General features: G+C 50.7%; 1 protein-coding gene across 1 annotated transcript in view; it reads left to right on the forward strand.

Annotated features, from left to right (window-relative positions):
- The window catches only part of CAMK1D (calcium/calmodulin dependent protein kinase ID), a 343,527-nt gene extending 324,046 nt beyond the window's left edge, over window positions 1–19,481 (forward strand). The window contains 5 exon segments of the mRNA XM_032473942.1: window positions 3,667–3,779; window positions 4,826–4,904; window positions 10,649–10,736; window positions 11,673–11,790; window positions 13,409–19,481. Of these exon segments, the coding sequence (XP_032329833.1) occupies window positions 3,667–3,779; window positions 4,826–4,904; window positions 10,649–10,736; window positions 11,673–11,790; window positions 13,409–13,527 (517 nt within the window). The 3' untranslated portion in view covers window positions 13,528–19,481.
- The last annotated feature ends 4,686 nt before the right edge of the window (window positions 19,482–24,167 follow it).

Here is a 24,167-nt window from a genome sequence, read left to right on the forward strand (position 1 = left end):
TACCCAGCATCCAGCATGGTTAAACCCTGGGCTGGGTGCTGAAAATCCAAAGACGAAAATAAGACATAAGACATGGTCCTTCCTGAAGGAGCTTGTGGACAGGTCAGGGCAGCATGCAGTGTAGGGAGTGTCACTGCACAGCTCTGTCCACTGCCATGGGGTCAGAGCAGGACCCCCACCCTGCCTGGCAGGAGGGGCTGTGTCTTCCTAGTAACACTGCAGCCGGTCTTCAAGGGTCTGCCAGAGTCGATCGCAGGGGCCAGGGGAGGGCAGCCCAGGTAAAGTGAATACCTTTACCTTGGTCCAGAAACAAAACTTAGTTTCATTGTGCAGTGAACCAACCCTAAGCATCTTAGCAACTAGACCCAGAGTGTGGGAAACGGGGTTGGGGAAGTAGGGTCCAATCACCGGGTTCTACTTGCAGATAAAGGGGCCAGTGGGCAAACAAAATGGCCCACAGAGAAAATTCAAAACTGAGACTGAAACATACAGTCCAGTTCTCAAGCCACCTTCTCTTTAGTGAACAAGCGGAACAGTTAAGAACACAGACCTGGAATCAGACAGATAAGGCTCGCGTCCTAACTTGGCTGCTTGTTAGCTTCTTTGACTTTAGAATGAGAACTGGACAAGGGACTGTGTACAAGGGTGGGGTGTGAGGGAACCACAAGGGATGGCACCACGACCCCGAGGTTTTTAGCAGCTGAACTGTAAAAACCCTTGGATCCTTGGTGATCAGGGGAGGGAGGAAGCAGTTACCACACCAAAGGAAGAGTCTGATGGAGTCCCCCCCTCCAGAGGAGCAGTGGCCTTGGTCACGGGTGTAACCAGCCTGAGCCTGGGTAGAGGGGCCAGGGCTCCACTTAGCCTGTCCCTGGTTTCCTCCTCCCTCCACCATCTCCCTATCGACCGACCCCCTCCCAGGTGTCAGAGAGTTCAACCCTCTTTCAACCCTCTGCACAGGTCAGCCTCCCAGGGAAGGCAGAGTGGAGAGTGGCCCTAAAGAGCGAAGGGAAGTTGTCGGGGACACCCACCTCCTGGGGGAGTGAGGTTTAAGGGGGATAATACAGCAAAGCTCTTGGTGGAGATTTTGACCCAAAATAAGCACTCAGTCGAGGCTGCACTAGAATCTAGCCGTGCGTTTGTGGAAGTTGTACCGAGGTAGATAAGATGGCAGACTAAGTAGCACAGGAAAGGTGGGAAGTATAAAGTGATCTCCCTGGACGACTATCCTGAGGCTGGGATGGAGGTGATGGACCAGCCCGTGAAGGCCAGGGGCCCGTATTGGGCAGTCATTGGGTTGGCAGATATAGATGTTACTTTGAACCATGGGCTTTTAGGCCTAGAACAATTGGGAATGGCTTTATCATCTTTGAGAACCCATGGTGAGATGATTTATAGATTATTTAAATGGTCTGACGTGCCAAATGTGAAGACAGAGATGATACCACAAATGGACAGGTCCAGGACCATGTAGGGAAGTCAGCATTCTGTATATGGTGACAGAAATAGCTCAAAGTTATTTCTCCCATTTGTACCCACCAGACAAGCCTACTCATGAAATATCCCAGCCAGGGAGCTCTGGGAAATTCCGAGGTCTAAGGAAGATTTTACAACTTCTCCTTGCCCTTCTGTTCTGTTTCGATCCTTATTTCAAAATCTTCTTGCTTAATTTTAGCTTAGTCCCCGAGCTCCATCCATTTCCTTTCCTTCCATCCTCAGTGTAGCCGAGTAAACAGTATTGTATACACTCCCCCCTCCAAAAGAGCTGAAACCAGAAGAAATCAGGATTACTTGAAGAAAATTGGCACAAGAAGAATAAATCTGTCTTGGGATTATCTTTAAGACTTTTTTTTCCCTGAAAAGAAAGCTAAACTGTAAAGTAAAACACACTCCGTTGTTAATAAACAAAAACCTCACGTGTCTAAAATTTCACTATTTTCTGAGATGAGCTAACATTTCACTCTGTCTTCTTTTCCTAATATGCACACTTTGTTTAGCCCAAATCCTCATTATGGGAAACATTTCCATATCCATCTCTTAGCCCCAGGGTTTCCTGGGCAGTGAAATATGTGCTTCGTGGTTTCAGAAGCCCTGGCTCTTCGTATTCATTTCACCAAGAGCAGCAGATCTTTTAAGAAATGAAAATTTCCAGGCACTTAGCCCCTAAATCAACCTTGAGGGGATAGATGATTTTGAATCTTACCAGCCCACAGAATGTCCCACAGCCTTTAAAAAGTCATCAGCCTCTCCCCTATGCAGCGTGGCCAGCGATACCATGTGTGGCAGGAGGGGCTGAAAAATCGTCCTAAAGCTGTGTGTTTCGAACCTCTAGTAAATTTCTTACTTGCCGACAGCCGAAATCCCTCGAAGGCCTGGATTCTATTGATTCCTGTTCGATTGTTCCCATGAAATCGGTCTCTAGGCTGTAGCTGTGGTTTGAACAAAGTTTGGCTGTGTGGGAGGAGTCACCCACGGCTCCTCTGAGGACAGAACTCTGGCACTGTGGCTGCCACCCCCTGGGTTGTCACCAGCCCAGAACCAGGGTCTACGCCATCCAGCTTTGCACCTGGCCTTCCGGAATCCAGCCTTGCCTTCTGCTCTGTCCGTCCCTCATGGCGTCAGCCTAAACCCCATGCCCTCCCGATGTCCAGGCCCAGCCGGGGCCTGCCCCACGTGGGCATCCAGCCTGCACTAGGTGTTTCCTCAGACAAGCTGGGAGAAGGAGGCATAGGGCCACAGCATCTTAGAGCCAGGAAGAATACTAGGAACTTTCCAGTCTGGCCACTCCATGTTTAGATGAGGACATTTTGGTCCAGAAAATGCCTCACTGGCCTATTAATGGTAGAGGTCACGTCAGAGCTGGTGGCAGAACTGGGAGTGAGAACCCACAATTTCATGGAACAAATTGTATTTGGGGTCTTTAATAAAAATTTCTACTCCTGTTATGTTTGTCAGATGAACCCCTAGAACTAAAAGGTCTGTTCACCAACATCCTAATCAGATCTTTAAAAAATCAACTTTGAAAGGGCTCAGTGGGAAAAGGGTGATCGTATGATCATTTATGCCACCTTCTGCTTCTTGCATATTAATGGGTGAAACTATAACCTTCCAAGTCCCCGATCTGGGCCGGGTCGGGTGATGTTTTGTGGCTTGGAGCCACTTGTGGCAACTTGGTTCCTCAAGCTGATAAAATTTCCTTTTCTTCCTCTGATGATTTATTAAATAAAGTGAATCTGGAAAGGTCCTGAAATGCATATTAAACATGTGTTTTGTTCATTTCATTAACCCATCATCTCTGAGGGCTACTCTCACGGGCAGTAAGATCAGTTACATTTATGCGCAGAAGGCTTCCTGGTAGGTGTTCCGGGCGTCCAGCACCAGGGATTAAGGTGCACAGAGTTAAGATGAACTGGGTTTCTCTGCATGTGTTTGCCTCAGCTGCCTCCTGCTTTTAACCCTTTTTGCTCCCTGTGAAGTCACAGGCTGACTTATATGCCACTTGGACACGTAGGAGGTGTGATTTCTTGGTGGAGACGGTGTCTGCGGCGCACACGGTGCAGCCTTTGCCAGCTCGGGTGAAAGCTCTTCCTCTGGGCTGGATGTCAGACCAGCCTGAGCTGCTGGGCCCACAGCCGTCTCAGATCCTCTCGCCGTCCTGTCTTACAGGCTCTGCGGTTACCCTCCTTTTTATGACGAGAATGACTCCAAGCTCTTTGAGCAGATCCTCAAGGCGGAATATGAGTTCGACTCCCCCTACTGGGATGACATCTCTGACTCCGGTAGGTCTCTCGGCTCCCCGTGGGCGGCCCCTGGGGCCCGAGTCTCAGTGACTGCACCACACAGAATGTCCCCAGGGAAATGCACCATTTCCTCCTCAGAAGTTAAGATCAAACCCAATGTCCACGTAAACAGATGAAACATCTCCAGCCTCAGTTTCCTCACTGACCAGATGGGGATGATAGTAACATACCCCCTACCCTGGTGGGTGACAGCACATTATTGGCGTTCTTGCCTCCTAACTGGGAACACTCTGCTTTCTTCCTCAATCTTCCAAAGCCTGGGACCAGAGTACAGTTCTCCAAGGCTAACAGGAAAGAGCTGCTGGGGGAATAGCTTCCTTCTGAGCTTGGAAGGGCACTGCCGTCCCCAGGAGTCCAGTCCTGTGGCCAGTGGGATGCCAGGCCCCAGAGGTGACAGCTCTCCCACCTGGCACACAGGGTCATCTTCCTATTCTGGGACCCAGTCCCCCACATTCCCAGCATCCTGCTTCTGGGTCATCCCCGGTCCTGGGCCTCCAGGCACACTCTACCTCCCCACCAGGGCACCTCTCTGGCATCGCAGTTTCCTGCTCACTGCTGCAGGTGGGGCTTCTGGAAGGTGACACATCCACAGAGCTAGTCGAGGCCCCAGTGGCCCAGTGGGTGCTCAGGTGATTTTGTTGAATCAGTGACATCTACACATGGAGAGAAGTCAACAAAACAGCTCCCTATGGCAGCACAGAGCTGAGCGAGAGGCACCTGGGGACAAAGATGTCTCATCTTTCCCCTGAACCGAAGGTACCACTAGCTGCCGGCGGGAAAGGACTCGGAGCTGGGAAGGTGGGGTCCCAGCGCTGGCTCGGCTGCCTCCTCGTTTGCTGGATCAACATGCAGCATCCCCAGCCTTGGTTTCCCTTTCCTGCAAATGCTGGTACCGCCTAGCCTTTTTGTCCCAGGTCCCTGGTCTCGTGTTTTTTATGGTACCCTTGATACCTCCACTGGTATCATCTTGTCATCTCTCAAGTCACACATGCTGATTTCTCCCCTTGTGCCTTTTTTTTGAACAGCAAAGGACTTCATTCGGAATCTGATGGAGAAGGATCCAAATAAAAGATACACATGCGAGCAGGCAGCTCGGCACCCATGGTAAGAACCCCCTCCACCCCCGGAAAGACCCTGTCGGCTGACACGGTCCCAGAGTAAACTTTCAGTTGGCTGATCATCACTATGAACCCCTCGGGTGAATCTTGCACCCCATCTGGCCACTGGCTCTCATCCTTCCCCAAATCAGCACTTAGGGACACGGTCTTCTGAACGCAGAAATGACAACTGTGCAAAAAATAGCTGTAGCTTTTTCACTTTATGGGAAATATTTTAGGATCATCTTTATTGAAGGTAATTCCCCAAGGAGGTGTTAAGGTTGGAGTTTTATTCCTTGAGCTTATTGCTCGGTAGTAAGCGGATTGACATTGTATGTTCTTTTTCTTTTAAGATGCTTTTCAGTTAGTGTTTCTTCACCTCCAGAGGGGTTCATGGATAGTTTACGGCCTCCTGGACTATGTCTGCAGCAGGGCTCTGAGGCCGCCTGGTTTTCATGTCGCTGACTAGGTTCATACCTGGTGACCTTAGGTTTATACTTTTCTGAACATGAATTCTTCTCATCTTTAAAATGGAAATAACGATGCCTGGCGTGCAGGGTTGATGTGAGCAGTAACTGAGATCACGCACACACATAAAGGGCTGAGCACGTCTGGCATGGGGTAAATGTGTTAAGCTGTCTTATCAAAGCACCGTGAGCCTCCAGCCTGAAACAAAGGCCAGGAGTAGTGAAGCACAGTGCACAGAGCCGTGTCAGGAGCGATCCCCCGGACAAGCCCCCTCGAAAACTGTCCCACCCACCATCTCCTATTCCACCATCTCCTGCAGCATTTTTTCCAGATTCTCAGTATGCTGGTTAACCTTTCCAGAGAGGGAGCTGCCTACAGTCCCTTTGTGACCCAGTTTCACAGTGTTTTAATTTATCATAACAGCCGTCATTTTTTGAATATCTGTGATGTTCCACCATGCACTGTGCTGATCATGTTAAAATACTCATTTTTCCCTTTATGATAGTCCTGTAAGGGAGGTTTTGTCTCCATTTTAGAGATAAGGAAATAGATTTAGAAAGATAAAGTGGCTTAGTGAACAGGACACAGCCAGCTGACGTCGTTTCCAGGCAGAACTGTCCAGAATGCTGCGCTTCCCTGACAGGAGGACAAAAGGGGGAGGAAGGAATTTGCTGAAGAGGTGGTTTTGATTGTCTGTCATCTTGATTTTTTTTAATAAGTCACTTTGGACAGTAGGTCAAAGTACGTGATGCTGAAGATACTAAAGGTTTTTCTTATTTTGTAAACAGTAGGCTTTTACAGCTAGATGAAACTTTTTTCTTCGTGCTAGAGATAGACGTTTAAGGTGTAGCGCATAATAATTTGACTTCTGCATGTATTGCAAAGTGGCTAGTATAATAGGTTTACTTGACATCCATCATCTTATATCGTTAGAAAATTTTTTCCCTTGTGACGACAACTTTGAGCATTTTCTAACAGCTTTTGAATGTACCATAAAGCAGCATTCCCTGTAGTCATAGTGTTGTACGTGACACCCCCAGTGTTTTTTATCTTGTATGTATGAGACTTTAGAGGTTATCTTAGGAGGAAAATGACCTCGAAACAAGGGAAGTGACTTGCTTCTTGTTTACTAATCCAGCCTCGCTCAGCAGGAGGCAGGAAGGAGGCCGGTTAAAAGCCTCCTCTCTCCTTCACCAGATGTTTTTGAAAAAACAAGGAAGGGGGAGGTCAGCTTTACTCTGAGGGGCCTGGCGGGGGCAGGATGGGCTCAGCAGAATCTTCACGGAGACACAGCCTCACACTGAGAAGGCTTCCACCCGCTCTCTGGGGTCGGGGGATGGGACTCCAGGCCTGGCATGGGGGCTTAAACTGTGCGCCCACCCTTGGAGCCTTGGCTTTGGTATTCCTGGAGGAGAGTGGACAAAGGAGGGAGGTGGGAGCTGAGGCCACAGAAAGGAAGGACCAGCAGGTGCTGACGTGAGCTCTGGCAGGGCTGCCTGGGCTCCAGCCCTGGGCTCCAGCCGGCAGGGCGGGTGTGCAGGCCCCTCGCCCTTGGGCCTTCCCTGTAGGGCTGAGACCCTAAGTGACAGCAGTGCATCTCCTGTAGAGACTTTCAAGGGGTCGAATGCAGTAATCCATGTAAAGAAGAGTCCCTGATCATCTCCCCAACGTGAGCTGCCATAATTTCCTAACTGCGCCCAGGAATTTGTACTTTTCCTTTTGGGCAGTGGGGGCCTCTGACAGGTTTTAAGCAGGGTGATCTGATTGGCATTTTTGAAAGCTCAGCCTGCGTGCAGGAGCGGGGATGAGGTGTTGGGGGGTGGGGGAGGGTAGGAAGTGCAGACCAGAAGTAGAGGGAGGGCGGAGGTGGCCTGCCCAGCGCCAGCGTCTGGGGATGGAGGGGGCAGAGAGACAGTCCAGGGGTGGGGAAAGCTGTGGGTCTTGGAAAGACCTGTGGGAGGAGTGAGGCAAAGGGTCAGGGGTGGCAAGGTTTTTCCCAATTTTCCAGTTTAAGGGACGGGGAGGATGGTGGTGCTGGGGGAACAGGCAGATGTGAGTGGAAGAGAATGCGGAGGAAGGTGCCGGCAGTGCACATCTGTGGTGGGCACTTTGCTGAATGAGTCTGGAGCTCAGGAAGGAGGTCGAGCTGGAGAAGCTGACTTCACAGGCCTCCGCCTGGGTCACGTTAAGATGTGCTGGCACGTCAGCTGCGCAAATAAATGCCTCCTGACTTTAGAGGTGGGTTTTTTCCTCAATGTTTTAGGATTTTTACTGCACATTTCACAATTCCCAGAAGTCGTGTCGGAAAATTATAAACACGGGTGCCCTTGACTCCAGCATAAGCAAGACGCCCTGCTGGCCTGCATTTATGATAGACTTGTTTCTTTTATGTAAAATTGCCCCCAGACAATTTTAAAACTGGTTTGGCTGAGAGCTTGCAGAAAGTGGAGTCATTATTCCAGTGAGTAGGGCTTTATCGACCTCACCGTTCTGGGGGTGGTGGTCCCAGCACATCCATGTGCCCAGAAAGCATCATCTCTTACTCTGCCCTTGCTCTTCTGACTAATCACGGCCGCCCACGGCTGGGGCCCCCCTCAGCCCCAAGCAGGCCACTGCAGCCAGGACAGGGCTCCTTTCAAAGCTGCCCCTGAAGGGGGCAGTCAGCCCCTCTCACCAGATGTGTCCCCAGCTCCTCATGGAGGTCCTTGCCTTCCTCTTGGTGGTGGATGGTAGGGGACCAGCAGGCCCCTGGCCGGTGGCCAGAGAGTAGGGAATGGCGAGAGGCAGGATGAGACCCAGTCCTGGTTCCAGAGAAGCACCTCAACAGGGTGTGTTTACCTCGTTCGGATTGTCCTGAACCTCTGCCTCCGGTTTCAACGATTATCCTGGCTGTCAGCATACCAAGTGACACTTAGCCCCCACGGCAACGGCAGTGTGCCCACCTGGGGGAATGTTGTGTGTTGGCCAGGCCAGAGTAGCATCTGCAGCCCACGCCTCGGTGTTCCTGGAGACCCTTTCCCTTCTTGGGACTCCAGCCAGCCGAGCCATGGTGACTATAGGCATTGGGAAGGACCCCAGGAGACTGGGATCCACACCAGGCATCACCAAGCCTGTCTAGAGGCTGGAGAAATGCACCATCAGTCTGGCAGGTAGATCAGACCATGCGCAGCACACCAACACCAGAGGGCAAGGAGAGGTCAGTTTGATGACCTGCTTGTGGAGGGGGAGAGCGGACTGGCCTGAAGAAGCATGATTTATACAGATGTCACCTGTGGTGTTAGCTCAGAGGCAAAAACTGGGAGGAGAGAGTTGGCGACCTGCGTGCGTGTGGTGCCCAGAGCTTTACGTGTGCGTGTACAGGTCCGTCAGGGACTGTCTTCTGTCTCCGAGGCATTGTTCAACTCCTAAGACAATCAGGGGGACCGCCAGGGTCCCTTCCAGTTCTAAGATCCCATGCCTCCGGCTTTGTGGGTGAATGGTGCTGAGCTGGTGTCGCGGAGCGCCCTGTGTTGTCCCTGTGAACACCCTGGCTGCCGGGAGCTGCAGAGAGATCGTGGTGCACGTCGGAGGGAGGTCGTGTGCTGTCACGCGCCTGGGCGGCTTCACCTCCAAGAAGACTGCCTGACAGGGGCTCTGGGCCACCGTGCGCCCCGCTTGGTTCTTACCTGGGACTGTGGGAAGTGAGACCGGGACAGTCCCAAAATAATTGGAAGTTTGCCTTTTTCTCCCATCTCGGCCACACTCACCCACAGAGAAGGGAGTGACCCGCCCCACCCCGGTCTGTTTGTTTGGAGCAGGCTCTGCCCTGCGGCGGTGCTCAGCCCCGAGGAAGCCCGTACTTCCTACCACGTCTACCCCCTCATTTCCAAGAGCTGGCCACCGACAAAGGGGACTGGCATTCTCTTCTGAGGATGTCGCTTTTAAAAACAGTCTGTCCCAAGTAGTCAGGGTCCAGGCTGGTTTGTGTCCAAGGCCATCTAGGTCTGGGACCTGACGGGCTCCCTCACCTACCACTCACCTTCCAGCCAGAAAAGATGGTCAGTGTTCTTGGCATCTGTCTGCCCCTTAACTCTATCGAGACCCAGGAAATTATTTCTTAGGCATCAGACATCAGCTTAGAATTGAATAGTTTGGTGCTAAAGGGAAGGGAAGATGGATGGATTCAAGCCCAGGAAGGACTGAGCAAAACACAGCTTCCTGTGAAACTGGGGTCCGTGGAGGGAGGATGGTGCTGAGGCAGAGAGGGGAGGGGAGGGTGAAGAATGAGCTGGTGGGACCTCCAGGGCATCCACAAGGCTGGAGACTGAAATCAGAGAGAGAGGAGACAGGGCATAGGAACAGATGGGGGAGGGAGGGAGGAAGAGGGGGGCGGGCAGAGAGGAGAAGGCACACGACAAAGCAGAGGGAGGACGTAATGAGGTGAGGGAGCGCTAAGGACAGGAGGTGAAAGGTACCCTGCCTTCCTCCCTGCTAATGGAAGGCTGAGGTCAAGCAAGAACTACATGAAAGATTACCCGGTGAGATCAGGGACCCAGTGGAATGTAGTGTGGACGTGGTCCTTGCAGTTCTGAGAAGCTTGCCAGGAAATGCAGGAGCAGGTGTGTGCCAAACAGGGCTGAGCTGAGGCCGGGAGCCCTCTCACTGAGCACAGAGAAGGTGGAGGGCGCTGGGGGGAGGGTGAGAGGAACACGGTGGAGCTTAGTTTACCCAGAGTGGAGCCAGAAGGGAGGTGTGGGCCTGGGGATGTAAGCAGGTCCATGGATCAGAGGTCCTGGAGATGCCAGAGAGAGGGGTGTGGGGAGGGAGCTGGGAGGAAGGCCCTGGGAAGGGATCCAGTGGTCAGATCAGGTAGGGACAGGCTTGAGACCTCAGAGGTGAGGCAAGGCAGATAGGAAGCTGGGGAGAGGTAGGGAGAGGAAACTGAGTTCAGACTGTGTCCTCATTGTGGACTCTTATGTTGCAGGAATTGGGGTCCAAAAGGGAAGAAAGGGGAGCCAGGCCAAGCGGTCCACCACGGAGGTGCCGGCCATCCTGGAGGGGGTGCGGGGCAGGAAGTGGACAGGATTGGAGCATGGTGGTGGTGGATCACGTGCATTTCACCGTGGGGTGAAATAAGGAGCCTGGAGGGGCAGTGACAAGCCACCCTCTCAGCGAACCCTGGGGTGGGGACAGGATGTGGCTCCCCCCCCCAGAAAGCAGCTTGGGACCTATTGTCAGACGCCCCTTCCCAGCCCTCCATCCACAAGAAACCCTCTTGAGGAAGCATCTTTGCCTGTGTTTCAGGATCGCCGGTGACACAGCTCTCAGCAAAAACATCCACGAGTCCGTCAGCGCCCAGATCCGGAAGAACTTCGCCAAAAGCAAGTGGAGAGTAAGTCCTGTGCTCACTGCTGTCCGGGTGACTTTAACCGCGAGCACGAGACTTGCCTTACAGTGGGAGCATTTGTTTCTAAAGGTCACTGTCAGCTGAATTTGATGAAAATCCCCAGAACCTCACCCAAATAACTGTGCTCGTTTTAAGCAAAAAGGATTAAGACTTGAGGAGAGCATCGTGGTGTGAGAGGGCTGAAGTATATGATTTAACACCTCCCCTCTGTGATCCAAAAATAGTAATGCCACCATCTCTTCTTCACTTGCTATTTCTTAAGAACATAATCCCTGTTGTCTTCCTTCACTTTGCTGGGACTTTGGAGAGTAGACTTTTATCGAAGTGATATAAAGGGGGTAAAGAAAGGAAATCCAAGTTGAACTCATCCATGCTTTCTGGTAAAAAATGTGGTGGATTTAAACCATTACCTAAATGCCATGGTCTCATCAGTGTGGGTAATTAAGAGCTGGCTGTTTTTCCACGAGAGCTGACAGAGAGAGACCGTGCAGATACAACAGTAATTCCCCTGACCCACTTTATTCCAAGGAAATGCTATTAGGATAAAAGCACCAAAAAGTAGAAAATGAACACTCTTAAAATATCATATTTTAAGTTTTGGTGTTATTATAATATGCCTTTAATTCTAGAAGTCACTTCTCTTCAATTATGGACGCGATTGGGTTACATTTATTCCCTAATCTACATTATTATGTCAGAAGAAAAATATTTTTTTTAATCTCCAAAATATATTTTGATGGTGGGGAGGGGAGGCCAAATGACTAGTGTGCTTTTGGAAGAAGGGTCAAGTTTCTAGAGTGTCATGAGAACGTTTTAAGAAGTCTGAACTTGAGGTCACAGGAGAAACGATAGGAGACGGTCTGAGTCTTTTCTTGTTGACTGGACTATTCAGTCTGCTTCCTCCCCTTTCTGAAATTTCAGCAAGCGTTTAATGCCACGGCCGTCGTGAGACATATGAGAAAACTCCATCTCGGCAGCAGCCTGGACAGTTCCAACGCAGGTGTTTCGAGCAGCCTCAGTTTGGCCAGCCAAAAAGACTGTGCGTATGTAGCAAAACCAGAAATTCCCACCTGGCCTCTGAGACCCGTCCGGGGGCGGGGAGAGGAAGGAACTCGACTGACGAGTACCTGCTGTTTGTCGGGCTCTCTCAATACTTGATCCCATTTAATACCCCCCCCACACAAGATCCTAGGACACTACTTTTGTAAATTTTTTTTATATTTAATTACTTCATATTTATACAACTCTTGGGATTCTCATGGCCATTTTTAGATGAGAAACCTGTGGCTCAAGCCCCGCTCAGCCATGGGTGTCCGGACAATAGCCCAGATGCCTTCTGACCCACTCCCCGTGTACTGATTGGCTTTTCATTTCGCGTCCCCTTTAGGGGTTGAGGAAGGGATGACGGAGACTCGTGACAGCCTCATCTCATTGTCTTTTAAGATATCTTTTTAAAATGATGATCTTTTAAGCTAATTCACATGAAGCGCGTTGGCTTTGCGATCGAAGTAACGGTACTAATATTCTGCTGTCCGTCACCTTTGCACGGAGCGTCACATCACCGACACGCTCCTGATTTTTCCCTCCCACGCCCCTCTGCGTTCTTGTCCTAACCTCGCACTAGGCTTTTCCGCGGGCCCCTTGGCACTGCAGAGCGGCTGCCGTCATCGTCCCCAAAGGCCCTCATCTCAGCCCTTGAGACCCTTCAGCTTGGTCTCACTCCGGGCATCACACTCCTTCCCATGTGCCTCAAAAGGGGTCGGTTCCTTTCCTCTCAAAATAGTGCTCCCATCCCATTCCGGAATGTCCAGCCCTTAAATTCTCCCAGGAAATCTCCACGAGCGTCCCCTGACAGTCGCATGCCGCTTAGACCCACGTTTACATCTCAGGGCACATCCTTCCCACCTTCTCGTCAAAAGGAACCCCACTATCACTCATTGCTTTGAAGTTTCAGACAGCAGCCCTGACCACAGTGAAGCCATCTGAGTTATGTGTTTATGCACATCCCTGTGCTCCAGCCCACAAAGCTCACAGGGGCAGGGCGGGGGTGCACCTCCGGCACCGAGAGACACAGGGTCGTTCCCATCAGGACACTCCAAGGCCAGTGCATCTACTCGGGGGCAGCAGTGGAGGGACGGCCCACGAGGGATGTTCTAGGCCAGGGGGCTGCTGAGTTCCCACGGGCCTTGGTCAGCAGCCCCGTGTCAGTGTCCTCTGAGTCACAAACGCTTCTCAGCCAAGAGTCCAGACCACGACCAATCTGGGGTCACAAAAGGGTATCACATTCTTAATTACTCTTAAAATCCCTGCTTCACGGAGCTGTTGTAAGAAATAAACACTTCTTAGAAAGATGGTGTATGTTCCATACCTAACCCAATGCCGAGCACATAGTAAAAGTGCTCAGTAAATGGAACCTGTGGTATGGTGGTTAAGCCACGCTGTATCTCGTATCCAAATACACAGCAGTTATAATTATTACAATGAAACAAGGAGGGGAGACTTGGGTCTAAGAAGAATTTGGATACACTGCAGATGTTCCCCCACAAGCAGGTAAAAATGTAGTCAAGCACACAAAAGTTTGCCCCCTGCCACCAACCCTTGCAGCGGGAAGGGGGACTGAAGCTTTGAACCCCTTTGTGTCCCCTGTCCCCCTGCAGGCCTGGCACCCTCCACGCTCTGTAGTTTCATTTCCTCTTCGTCGGGGGTCTCAGGAGTGGGAGCGGATCGGAGACCGAGGCCCACCACTGTGACGACGGTGCACTCTGGAAGCAAGTGACTGGCCCTGGAGGTGGGGCCCAGGGGGCGGGCCAGGGAAGGGGGCCCCCCTGAGGACCACCAGCGCCACCAGCCACTCCAGAGCGATCCCACCTTGCACCGGGCGCCTCCCTGCACAGGACTGGAAGACAGAAGTTTTTTTACGGCCATATTTTATACTGCAATTCTGAAGTGTTCATTTCTCACTAACTTTACTGACTCAAGGGAGCTGACTTCATAGGCTCTGGTGCTGTATATAGGACTCTCGCAAGGCTCTGGTAGAACGGATATTTCCCAGTCCTCTCCCCTGCCGTTTCTGCTCTTCCCAGTAGAGGTAACCATCTGTGTTGTATTTTTTCATTCATGACAAAAAAAAAAGGTTTCAACTGGATTATTTAAGTATTGGTAAATATTGTGCATTAGGACTTTTTTTCCTTCTAAGAAATATGTCCTCTCGAGCTGTACTTCTTATTTCCACGAGCTATTTCTTACGCTTGTCCATGGTAGAATTTTATGTTAACCTTTATGAGATTTTTTTTTCCTCCAAAGGGAATTTTAAGGTATTTTTAAAAATTGTAACAAGAGGATTGATCGAGAATCTGTCTCCAAGGTGAAGAATGCACTTTACTTCAATTCCTTCTCTTTCTCTCCCCTTCTTCCTTGGAGGGGCAGCTCTCTGAGAAAACAGCTCAGCCGTTCTGCAGTCTTCTCCCCCAGGGTGCTGTGGGAGGGGACCTGCAGAGAAACCTTCCTGGCAGCTCCCCCAGCAAACCCCTCTCTGAGTGGAGACCCTCGGGGCCTCTTGCCATCAGCATTCAGAAATGAAGAAGCCTGCTTCCCCCAAACGAAAGGCTAGCCTTGTGGTGAAGGAGATGGACCCCTGCCCACCCCCGACCCCAGCAAAGATTTAAGAGCCTCCCCAGCTGAAGGAGCAAGATGCCATCCTGTTGAGAGTGAATTGCACACGCAGCTCTCATTTCTCTCGAGGAGGGTGACACATGAAGGCCCTGCTCCCAGCGATGCAGTTTTAAAATTTATCTGTTTCTTAAAAAATGCATTTCTCACCTTACAACTGAAAACAGCCTCCAGCTCACACAAGTGGTCTCTGCAGACTTCTGCCCTGTTCTCAGAGGATGGTGGTCCAGGGGAGGAGAGGGGAGCAGCCTTGGAAAGACACTGTTTTTCAGGGTGGTGAGGAGCAGGGACTGCCTGGCAAGCAGGACACCCGCCGCTACAAATACGGCCAGAGACCCACCCAGCCAGTGCTGGAAGCCGTCCCTCTGACCAAGGGAATCCAGAAACCAAAGACCTGTGATGGCGAGGTCACCAAAGATCCCAGTTTGCTGAGGACTGAAGGCTTTCCTGGGATGGAGGACTTTCAGTGCTGAAACCAGCCATGTCTTGGCCAAACTGGATAAGAGTGCACGACTGAGGGAGCCAGTGTGAAAACCAGGGCAGACCACTTTTCCAGGGGGCTTCAAGGATGCTCTCTTGAAGAGGCAAGCAGGTGGTGGCTCCAAACGTCTGCTTTGCAAAAGCCCTCCCTCAGCCCTTACGCCTGTGCAGCGCCTTGAGTTTGCATCCAGAGTCAGCCTCTAGCCTGCCGCCGGCCCCTGTCCACCTGCCTGAGGGTCCAGGGACTTTCTGGGCCCATGTCCTCATGCTCTTTTCCCACAGTTGGCCAGACTCGGCAGATGCTGTTGGTCAGGCTGTCTTTGTCACTTCCACACCTCTGCCTAGGTCCAGGTCAGATGTTCAGTGATGGCCCCCCAACAGAAATACACACACACACACAAAACCATTAAGCATTAACAGCTCCATTCTGCCTCCTTTAGGAAAGACAGGCATCTGGTCTACTCTGCATCCACATGCTTCATAGACACTCAGCCCCTCAACAGGAATCCTATTTGGCACCTACCGCACATGCATCCAGAGTGAAAAGTCAAAGCACCGCTCTTCAAAATCTGTGAAAAGGCTGGAAAAGGCTGTAAAACAATAGACCCAGTTAAGAAGGACGTGTCGCCTGGGTTGGATATGAATCCATGCCCCCCCTTGAGAAGGATGGTGGTACGGATATTATAAACAGTGTCAGAAAACTGAGGCCTCCCTCCAAGTTTTATTAGGGGTTTATTAAGGGGCTTATTAGAATGTTGCTGACTAACGAGCGTAATGGAAAAAATCAAGTTTCTATAGTACAAGAAAACAATGAGATACTACAGGGGATGATAATTTGCGCGAATTTGATACCTTTAACGTGCGTGCAGTTACCAGCTTCTTGTACTATGGGCTGTAGGCAGTCACTTACACTTAAAAAGGCAACATCTGAAGCCAAATTTACAGGCGATTAAGTTATTTGCTGGAGCTGATATGTGAGGTGCATGTTATATGCAATTAGTTTGAAAGTATGTCTGACCTGGAAAGCGCAGAAGAGTTGAAAGAAGGACGAGTTGGCCTGAAGTACATCAGGCCCCAGCAGCGTGCGGGGAGATGGTCACTGGTTTCAGCCCCAAAGTAGGCACTGTTGAACTTGACATTGGGTGAGCCTGTAGTGTCGCAGTGCCACCAGACTTAGGTTTTTTCCCATTGTTTTTGGAAGAGGAGAAAGTAACCCCGATATGGAAGAACCTTTGCTCTGTTGAGAGCGCCTCAGTAATAGAAGAATGGAAGTTCTCTTTCAACTGTATTTGGTATTATTTATACTTTATTACAGCAGGGAAGAGAGCTCAGAGTGTGCCTTTTGACAACACCTGCCAAAAGGAGGGGCGAAGTCGTTGGACCCTCACTGCTGTCAAATCCCACCTACAGAAGCTGAGCCTTGCACATGGATGTCCAGCTCACACTCCCCATCGAGGCCACCGTGTGCAGCGAGGCTAAGGGTGGACCACGGCTTCATCACAGACTGCCTTCCGACACCCGCCCCTCTCCAGCTTGGTCTCTCCACCTTCTCAGAGCAAGTGGATTGTTTTTCTCATTTGAAATGTGTCCTCAAGTGATCTTGGCCTCCGCTGCCTGTCTGTCCCTCCCTTCTCTCATTTTCATCTCAGCAGTGAGGCCATTGGAGAAGCTAGCGTTTGTCTGAAACTGTGAGTGCACGCCCAGATAGGCATGTGATTGTCTTAACTGGGGGACCCTGGAGTCTGGGCCACACACTGCTGTCCCTCAGCGAGCACATGGGGTCTGCAGTGTCGGGTAAAGGCAGCTGGAGCCAAGAGAGAGTGTGCCCACTGAAGTGCACACCTCCACGGAAAACCCTTGAAGAGATACTCAGATGGACAGCAATTCCAGGGCGGCACGTGGCTGTTGCAGTAGGCAGTTCTCACCACCTCCTACTGCCCCTGACTCCATAGGAGGAAAGAAAAGATAATGACCCCTTCATGTTTCCTTTAAAAAAAAAAAAGATGCAGAAAGCAGCAACCCCCCACCCACCCACCCACCCAAAGGCAAGTGTGGCTTGGTGTTCTTGACCATGGCAGTGATCCCCATCACTTCTAAAATCTCACTGCAGGAACAGGGAGCAGCCTCCCCTTGGCACAGGAGCTTCTGACCTTTGAGAAAGTCCCACTGTCCAGCTAGCTCTTAGCATAGTGTCCAAGGAACTGGGCAGTCAGGCTTGGGGTTAAACAGGCAAGGCTTTGGCGCTTAAGGAACATGAGCTGATGAAAGGGATTTGGCATATGACCTCCAGACTCAGTTCACCTGCCCAGCACTAACCTCTTGTTCATTTGTCTCCCGTGGTATCCAGCATATCCCAGGCAAGATTGTGAGTAAGAGAGGGGGACCCCCCCCCATTTAAAACAGACCAGGGTACACCAGAGACAAAGGGAGGGAACCCAAGTGACCCCTCTTGAGAACAGGGGCTGACCCTCTCTCTGGAGAAGTGACAGCATAATCTGATTAACCCCTGGAGTTTGATCTTTCTTGAGCAATATTAAACAGAAAGGAAAGGCCATATCCCGGTGGAGATAACTCAGTATTTTAAGGCTTTGGCCACCACGTCCCTGTGACCCACCCAGAACCCAGGCCAGTGTTAATTCTTCACCTTGGAGAAGCCACGCGGGAACCATCGCTCAGGGCTGAAGGCAGGAGGAGGAGGGTTGTGGCCTCTGTGCTACACCCGCAACTCTCCAACTTGGTGTGACTTCCACAAGCTCACTGCTGGGTTTCCTCTGGATGTGAGAAGGAACAGCACGGTCCAGCCAAGGGCACCTCCTCCCACTTCCATTAACAGAAATAAGACGTACTCTTCGCCAGGGTCGCACAGTCACTCCTGGCAAAGGAAACGAAGGCCCTCCGATTCAGCCAGTGCACGACGCCTCTGCATGTTCTGAAACAGCACCACTCCCCATTCTGCGCTGTCACACTCTGAAAAGCTGGCCTTTTCCTTAAACACATTCCAGACCAAACACTGTTCAGTTTGTTTTTTTTTTTTTAAAAATGTATATACCTGTATGTAACCCACCACTCTTTGCAAGGGGTGGGGAGCTGGTTGGGGCTGCAAGTGTACCTGTCACTGGCCGAAAAGTAGTGTTCCAGGCTTTGGTTTTCAGAAATGAAAATCAACATTTTCAGATAGGAAAGGTGAACTGGGCAGATTTCTGAAAGGGGAGCTTGCTTCCTGACAATGCCAAGGAAACTAGTGCGTGGATGAGATTGCTTGGAAACCTCTGCGCTGGACAGCAGGCAGGGAGGAGGAGGATAGAGGCCTGAGCCCCCTGCGGCCCCCGCCTTCATTGTGGTCTGCGTGCATCGCGATCTGCAGCCCAGGCGTGGGCCCAGGAGCCCAGCCCCACTGTGAAGTCAGCCCCGCATGCTGGCCGCGGCCTGGCCCGCCTCCTGCACTGCACCGCACCGAGTCAGACGGGAAGAAACACCAGCCCTTCCTGCCTTCCCTGCCACCTGCAGCAGGAGCAGCTCGGCTTGTGGCTCCAGGGGCCTCTGCTTCTGCAAACCCAAAGGCTGTGCATTTGGCAGCCAACCCTGCAGCATGTGGCTGTCAGGCCTGGTTTCGTGGACAAAGTGTGGAATGGCTTCTCAGTGTCTGTATCTCTCTACACCAAAGGGACTAACTATTGCATTTCCCCCTTTGTACCAATGCCGCTTCTGCATTCGCCGTCTCCATTTTAAACCTTTTGGTCTCCAAGGAACTTCTCCTATGTTGATTATGTCTTCTGATGATTTACCAACTTACTTTACTTTGAGGTGATTTTATTTTCTTATGGACAGGAAAAAAGAAAGTGAAAGGAGTGTTTGAGGTTTTAGTCAGAGAGATAAGATCACCAGGGAATCAAAAGCCCCAAACACTAGATAAATTACTTCTCAAAGGAAAACCTTCTTCTGGACAGACGGGGGTTCACTGACCCTCACAGTAGCCCTGCATTTGGTGGGGCAGGAGTGCTGGGGCAGGGCTGGCAGCCAGCTTTTTGACATGTTCCAAAAACATGTTCCAAAAACAAAAACATCTTGTCCATGAGAACAATGCTGCAACATTGCAACGTTTCAGAGGACATTTATCTCAGCCCCACGTTGAGGTTGGAAGACAGAAAAAAAAAAAAAGGTACATTCTGTCCAGAATACAATTCGGAACAATTTCTAAATTGGCTTTGGTCACCACACACAGTGGCATAGGCCTTCTTGCAGCTCTCCCAGCAGTGAGCACGTTTTCCAAAAGCTTATGATGTCAAACCCAGGAATGTCCCCCCGTGTCTATTATTACCAGGCTTGCAACTGGTTCAAATTTTCTGTAAAAAATATGCTTGTCCAAAAGAAGGGAAACTGTGCATTTATTCCATGCATGTAATAAACTCTGCAAGAAGTTTACCCCCCACGGGTTGCGGCACTGCAAAACTGTCAACGGGCCTGTGTAGCAAATGATTCTCTGCCTTGACAATCATGTACACATATCAAGATTTCTATCATAATGATAATGAGATTGATGACTTCTTGTTTTCCTCCAATAAAGACAGTTAATCACCTTCAGATATATGAAGTTTGTTTCTGCTGTGCGGGGTTGGGAGGGCTGTTTCTGCCATTCTTTTCTCCTCTCTCTGAAGTTTGGATTTGAAGGCAGGAGTTTGAATTGAGCCCCTGGAAGCTCATAAGGGTCCCTGAATACTTCATATCACGGCCCAGTGGGCAGGAAGGCCAGGAGTGGGGGCAGGCGGGCACATCTTGGCTTCAAGGCTTGTGGTGGGTGCTCAGGCCCCCCTGCTCCTTGCTGCTGTCAGAAGGTGGCTGGAGGTGGGCCCAGACACCCGGATCACACTAACTAGATATTCTTGAGTCGTTTGGAGTTAAAGCCAGCACTGATTTCCAGGAAGACCTCTCTGAGTAGCACACGCCCACACACATCCATGTCCTCAGCACAGCCTTGGAATTCTTGGTGCCCAAAGGACAGTTGGTTTCTGATTGGAAGACTGGCTGCTGCTATCTCTGTTTGTTGGGGTGTGGGGAATTTAGGGACTACAGCTCATAGCTCATTAAATATATGATGGGGATTGGGTCTGATGACCAGTAATTCTTCCAGTCCACATAGTAAGTGGTTATGAAATAGGGAAGAGTGAATTGGATGTGTGTTATAGAAATGCAGGATAGCAAGGGAAAACAGCGTGGGCCTTAGTGGAAATAAGTGAGCCCCAAAGAAATGCAGTGTACACCCCCTGATGTCTGACGTCTAGTTCTCTCTTGGCTGATGTGCCTTCTCTCATCCCAGGCCCTACTTAGGCGGTGTAATAGAACAAAGGGTTCATTCAGTCGGTGCACAGGTGACATTGTCAGTGCAGATTTTACAGAACAAAGGAACTTTAGTAACCTAATCACTTTTGAAAACTATTTGTAAAGATTTATTAAAGAGAGGGCTCACCCACCGTGACTGAAAATTTAGCCAAAGACAACGCACAGGAGTATAAAACTGATCCTAATAGAAAGCTGGTATTTATTAGGGCCTTAGAGTTAGAAAGTTTAAGGTCACTTTCTTTTTGCTGGGCTCCTGTCACATTGACCAGCCCAGCACCTCCAGACACCTCGCAAGACAGTCACTGAACCTCCCTGTGGCTCAAAAAAGTGTTCATCGTGCACTGAAATTCATGTTAAATTTCTTACACTTTTTTCAGATAAATTTTGGTCTTACATATTCCCTTGGGATGCTCCATCACTGGCCATAACACACTTAAGGAGCCAAAAGTACAAGAATTAAGCAAAAGCCTGCCTGTGTAGATACAGGACTGTCCATCTGGAAGGGAATCACGACAGGTCACAGCAAGCAGAGAGCATGATGCCAAAGAGGGGTACAAATCGTGCACAGCCAAAACCTCCCAGCTCTCTGTGCCCCGAAGGAGGACGACTGTAACAAAACTCTATTTCATAAAGAAAGGTTCTGAAATCGGAGTGTCTTCAAATCACGTACAGGGCAACCCATTTGGCTGGAGCGGTTGTGGTCCTATGTACATACTTGGCTGTGCTGGTGTCCCCTCGTTTGAGAAAGACCAAAGAAGAGCCCCACTTTTTTTTTTTTACATACTTGGTTGCAAAACCTGTGCTGAGCCCCCAGAACGTGTAATCCTCAAAAGAGCACCCCAATAACATAACAGGGAGAGTGTGTGTGTGTCAGCGTGTGATGTTGTTCACGTAAAACAATAAAACAGCCAGCTATTTGACCAAAACAGGTTTATTCAGGCACAACAAAGAACAGCTATTCAGGACATGCACCTGTGGCAAGCCACATGCAAGTCCAATACAGCAAAAGAGAGGAAACTCTTTTAGAGGAGAAGGGGGCGTTGAGAGGGGCTGTAACAAACAAGAAGTCCATGGAGGAAAGCCAGAGTTAGAAGTGTCATGGCTTTTTACTGGCTGAGTTGTAACAGTCTCTCATCAGTTGAGCTGTTGCCAGTCAGGGAGAAAATCTTCCTTCTTCCTGCTGGTGGTTGTAAAGAAGTGTCACTTCCAGCTGGAGATGCAAAGTATGCGTCATCCTATTGGAATCCGTACTGATGTCAAGTCGTCCCTGCAGGAGAGCTGCCCCTCTGGCCTCCCCACTGCCCTTCAGCGGGGTTTCCCTGTATTAATTTTCACAGTGAGCACCCACCATGCAAGGCCTTCCAGCTGAGGGGACCTGTCGTGGGGGCTGATTTCCAGTCCACACACCCTCCATGCACCCTGGCACCGGGGAAAAGGTGCTTGTTTATACGTCCAGTTTAACAGAGGTGCCACATAGGAGGCCTGCTGGCTTGTGTGTGCCCCGCAGACCTGGGAGCACTAGACTGTGTGATGTGGTACAATGAGAACTTCTACCAGGTTTTCAAGGCTGGAGAGAGCTGGGACTGAAATCCCGGGCTCCAGGGGGAGTTCATGTGGCCTCTTTTGTTGAGGGATGTGAGGCGAGGAGAGAAGCGTCGCCCTCAGGAGGCTGTCACTAAGGGCTGGGACAGTTAGAAGCACTTTACAGACTTGCTGTGGCATCGCAGCTGTGGAAAAACGCTGGCCGCGCTTGTCCTGCACAAGAAACCCGGGGAGACTTTGCCTCCCCTTCGGGGCCAGCGGCAGCAGTGAAGTTAGGCCTCAGGGCCCACAGACCCACAAACCCGCCGTCATCTGTTCCCCTGCCGGTTCCCTCCAGTGCCCTGGCCATAAGGTTTCTTCCGTCCATCCATCCATTTATTCATTCAGCCTCTTTGAGCACCTAGTATAGTCAAGCGTTGTCTTTCAGACTGAGAAAACCAAGGTAAAGCCGACGCGGACGCTACCCTCAAAGGCTGCGTGAGGAAGGCTGTGGAGCTGGGAGGACGGGTAGCGTGTGGACAGGAAGAAATCAGCAGAACAGTGTGAGCGAGACCATGGCGGCTGGAGACACAGCGTGCGGATGGACTGGTAACTACTTCCTTGGGCTCGAAGATGGGGTGTGGGCAAAGCGTAGGGAGAGAGGGAGATGGGCTGGAGGATCATCAACAGCAACTACTCCTGGTAACAACGTCACGTACTGACCGTTTGCTGTGCTCTAGGCACTGCGCTCAGTGCATTCCATTCAACATCTCCTTTAACCGTCGGCTTCACAAGGAAGGTGCCCTTATTGCCCAGGTGGGTTCGGAAAGGCTCAGTGATTTACCCCAATTCGGCAGAGTTCCAAACTCAGCTGGCACTGACACCAAGTGCCATTCCACTGCATTGCCTCTCGCGGTTTTGTGCAGGTCACAGATTTACAAACTATGCAATCTGGACTTCATGTATTTCACAGGTAACTGGGGTCGGGGGAGCTGATAACTACTGAGCTGAGGAATGGCATGATCCAACTGGTTAATGTTCCTAAGGTCCCTTCTCCATCTCTGACAGAAATTTCTCCTAATAGCTGAGCCCAGCCTGACACACAGTTCTGTTAAACAGGAACGGCGGAGAGGACACAGGCGTGACAGTGTAACACACTGAGCCCGTGTGTTCCTGCTGTCCAGCTGCTCCATGTCTCATGAGGAATGTCCCAGAAGCTGGATTTGATCTACAATCAGAGATGCAGGAATAATCACAACAGTGCTAGGGTTTTGTTTTGTGAGTTTTTTTGTTTTTCCTTAAGTTAGTCTATTCTCCTGCTCTGATTAATGTCTTGGGGAAGTTCTGTTCATGCACACTGAGTTCATCCCTGACATGCAGACTTCCCTGTCGACTGCTCTTCTCCTCCAGAGCACCTTCAAAGCTGCTGATTTATTTTCAAGAAAGTGTCTCAGATCTCTGGTTCTCTGCCAGCCTCCCCTGGGAGGAACCGTGTTACACATGAGCTCATCTTCCTAATATGTTTCCACCAGCGAGCACGGCCTCTGTCCAGGAAGACTTAGTGGGCCAGGAAAACGCAATTCTTGGTCAACGTATGAACCCTTTTCCTCCTGCCCACCTCTCTGCCCACCTCTTCCCCTCCCTATAACATTTCTTTAGCTTCAATGTTGTATTTGTCTTGAGGGCACCAGGATCTATTTTTGTGGGTCTTGCTAGGTCAGGCTGTGTATATCAGCTCATGGAGAAAAACTCACACGGGAGGCTGAGCCGCCAGCCCACCTGGCTGTCATCATGCAGATGAGCACCCGAGCAAGCCCTCTAATGAGGACCAGCTGCTCCCCAGCATGGACACGGAAAACAGCTGACTTCTGGACTCTGCCAGCCCAAGGTGCTTGTCACAAGGCACCCCCAGGGGAGGAGAGAAAGCTTACTCAGAGGTAAGGCTTTCAAACTGTCTTGTGTCTGGGCTGTAATCCCTACAGTGAAGGAACGTCTCAAGGGCACCAGGAGTGGGGAGGACCTTGCAACAAACATTGACCATCTCGCACTTTCTGTGGGTCAGAACTTGGCCTCTGGGTGCCTCTGGCCCCAGCTGCCCGTGAGGTTGCAGCCCAGATGCTGTCGGCTGGAGCTGGGACATCCCAGGACGTGGCTGGGACTGAAGGATGTGCTTCTAAGTTCATTGATGGGGTCATTGGCAGGTTCGTTCCTCATGGACTGAGGGCTTCATTCCTGGTCATACCATGTGGGCCTCCTCTAGGGCTGCTGACAACATGGGTAATGCTAGAGGGAGAGAGATAGACAGACAGATAGACAGGCAGTGAGAGAACATGAAAGTCCCCAGAGTGGATACTGGTTTTTATAACCTAATCTTGTAAATGGTATCCCACTGCCTCTGCCATATTCTAT

Source organism: Camelus ferus, chromosome 35, assembly GCF_009834535.1.
Source record: "Camelus ferus isolate YT-003-E chromosome 35, BCGSAC_Cfer_1.0, whole genome shotgun sequence".
Lineage (NCBI taxonomy): Eukaryota > Metazoa > Chordata > Mammalia > Artiodactyla > Camelidae > Camelus > Camelus ferus.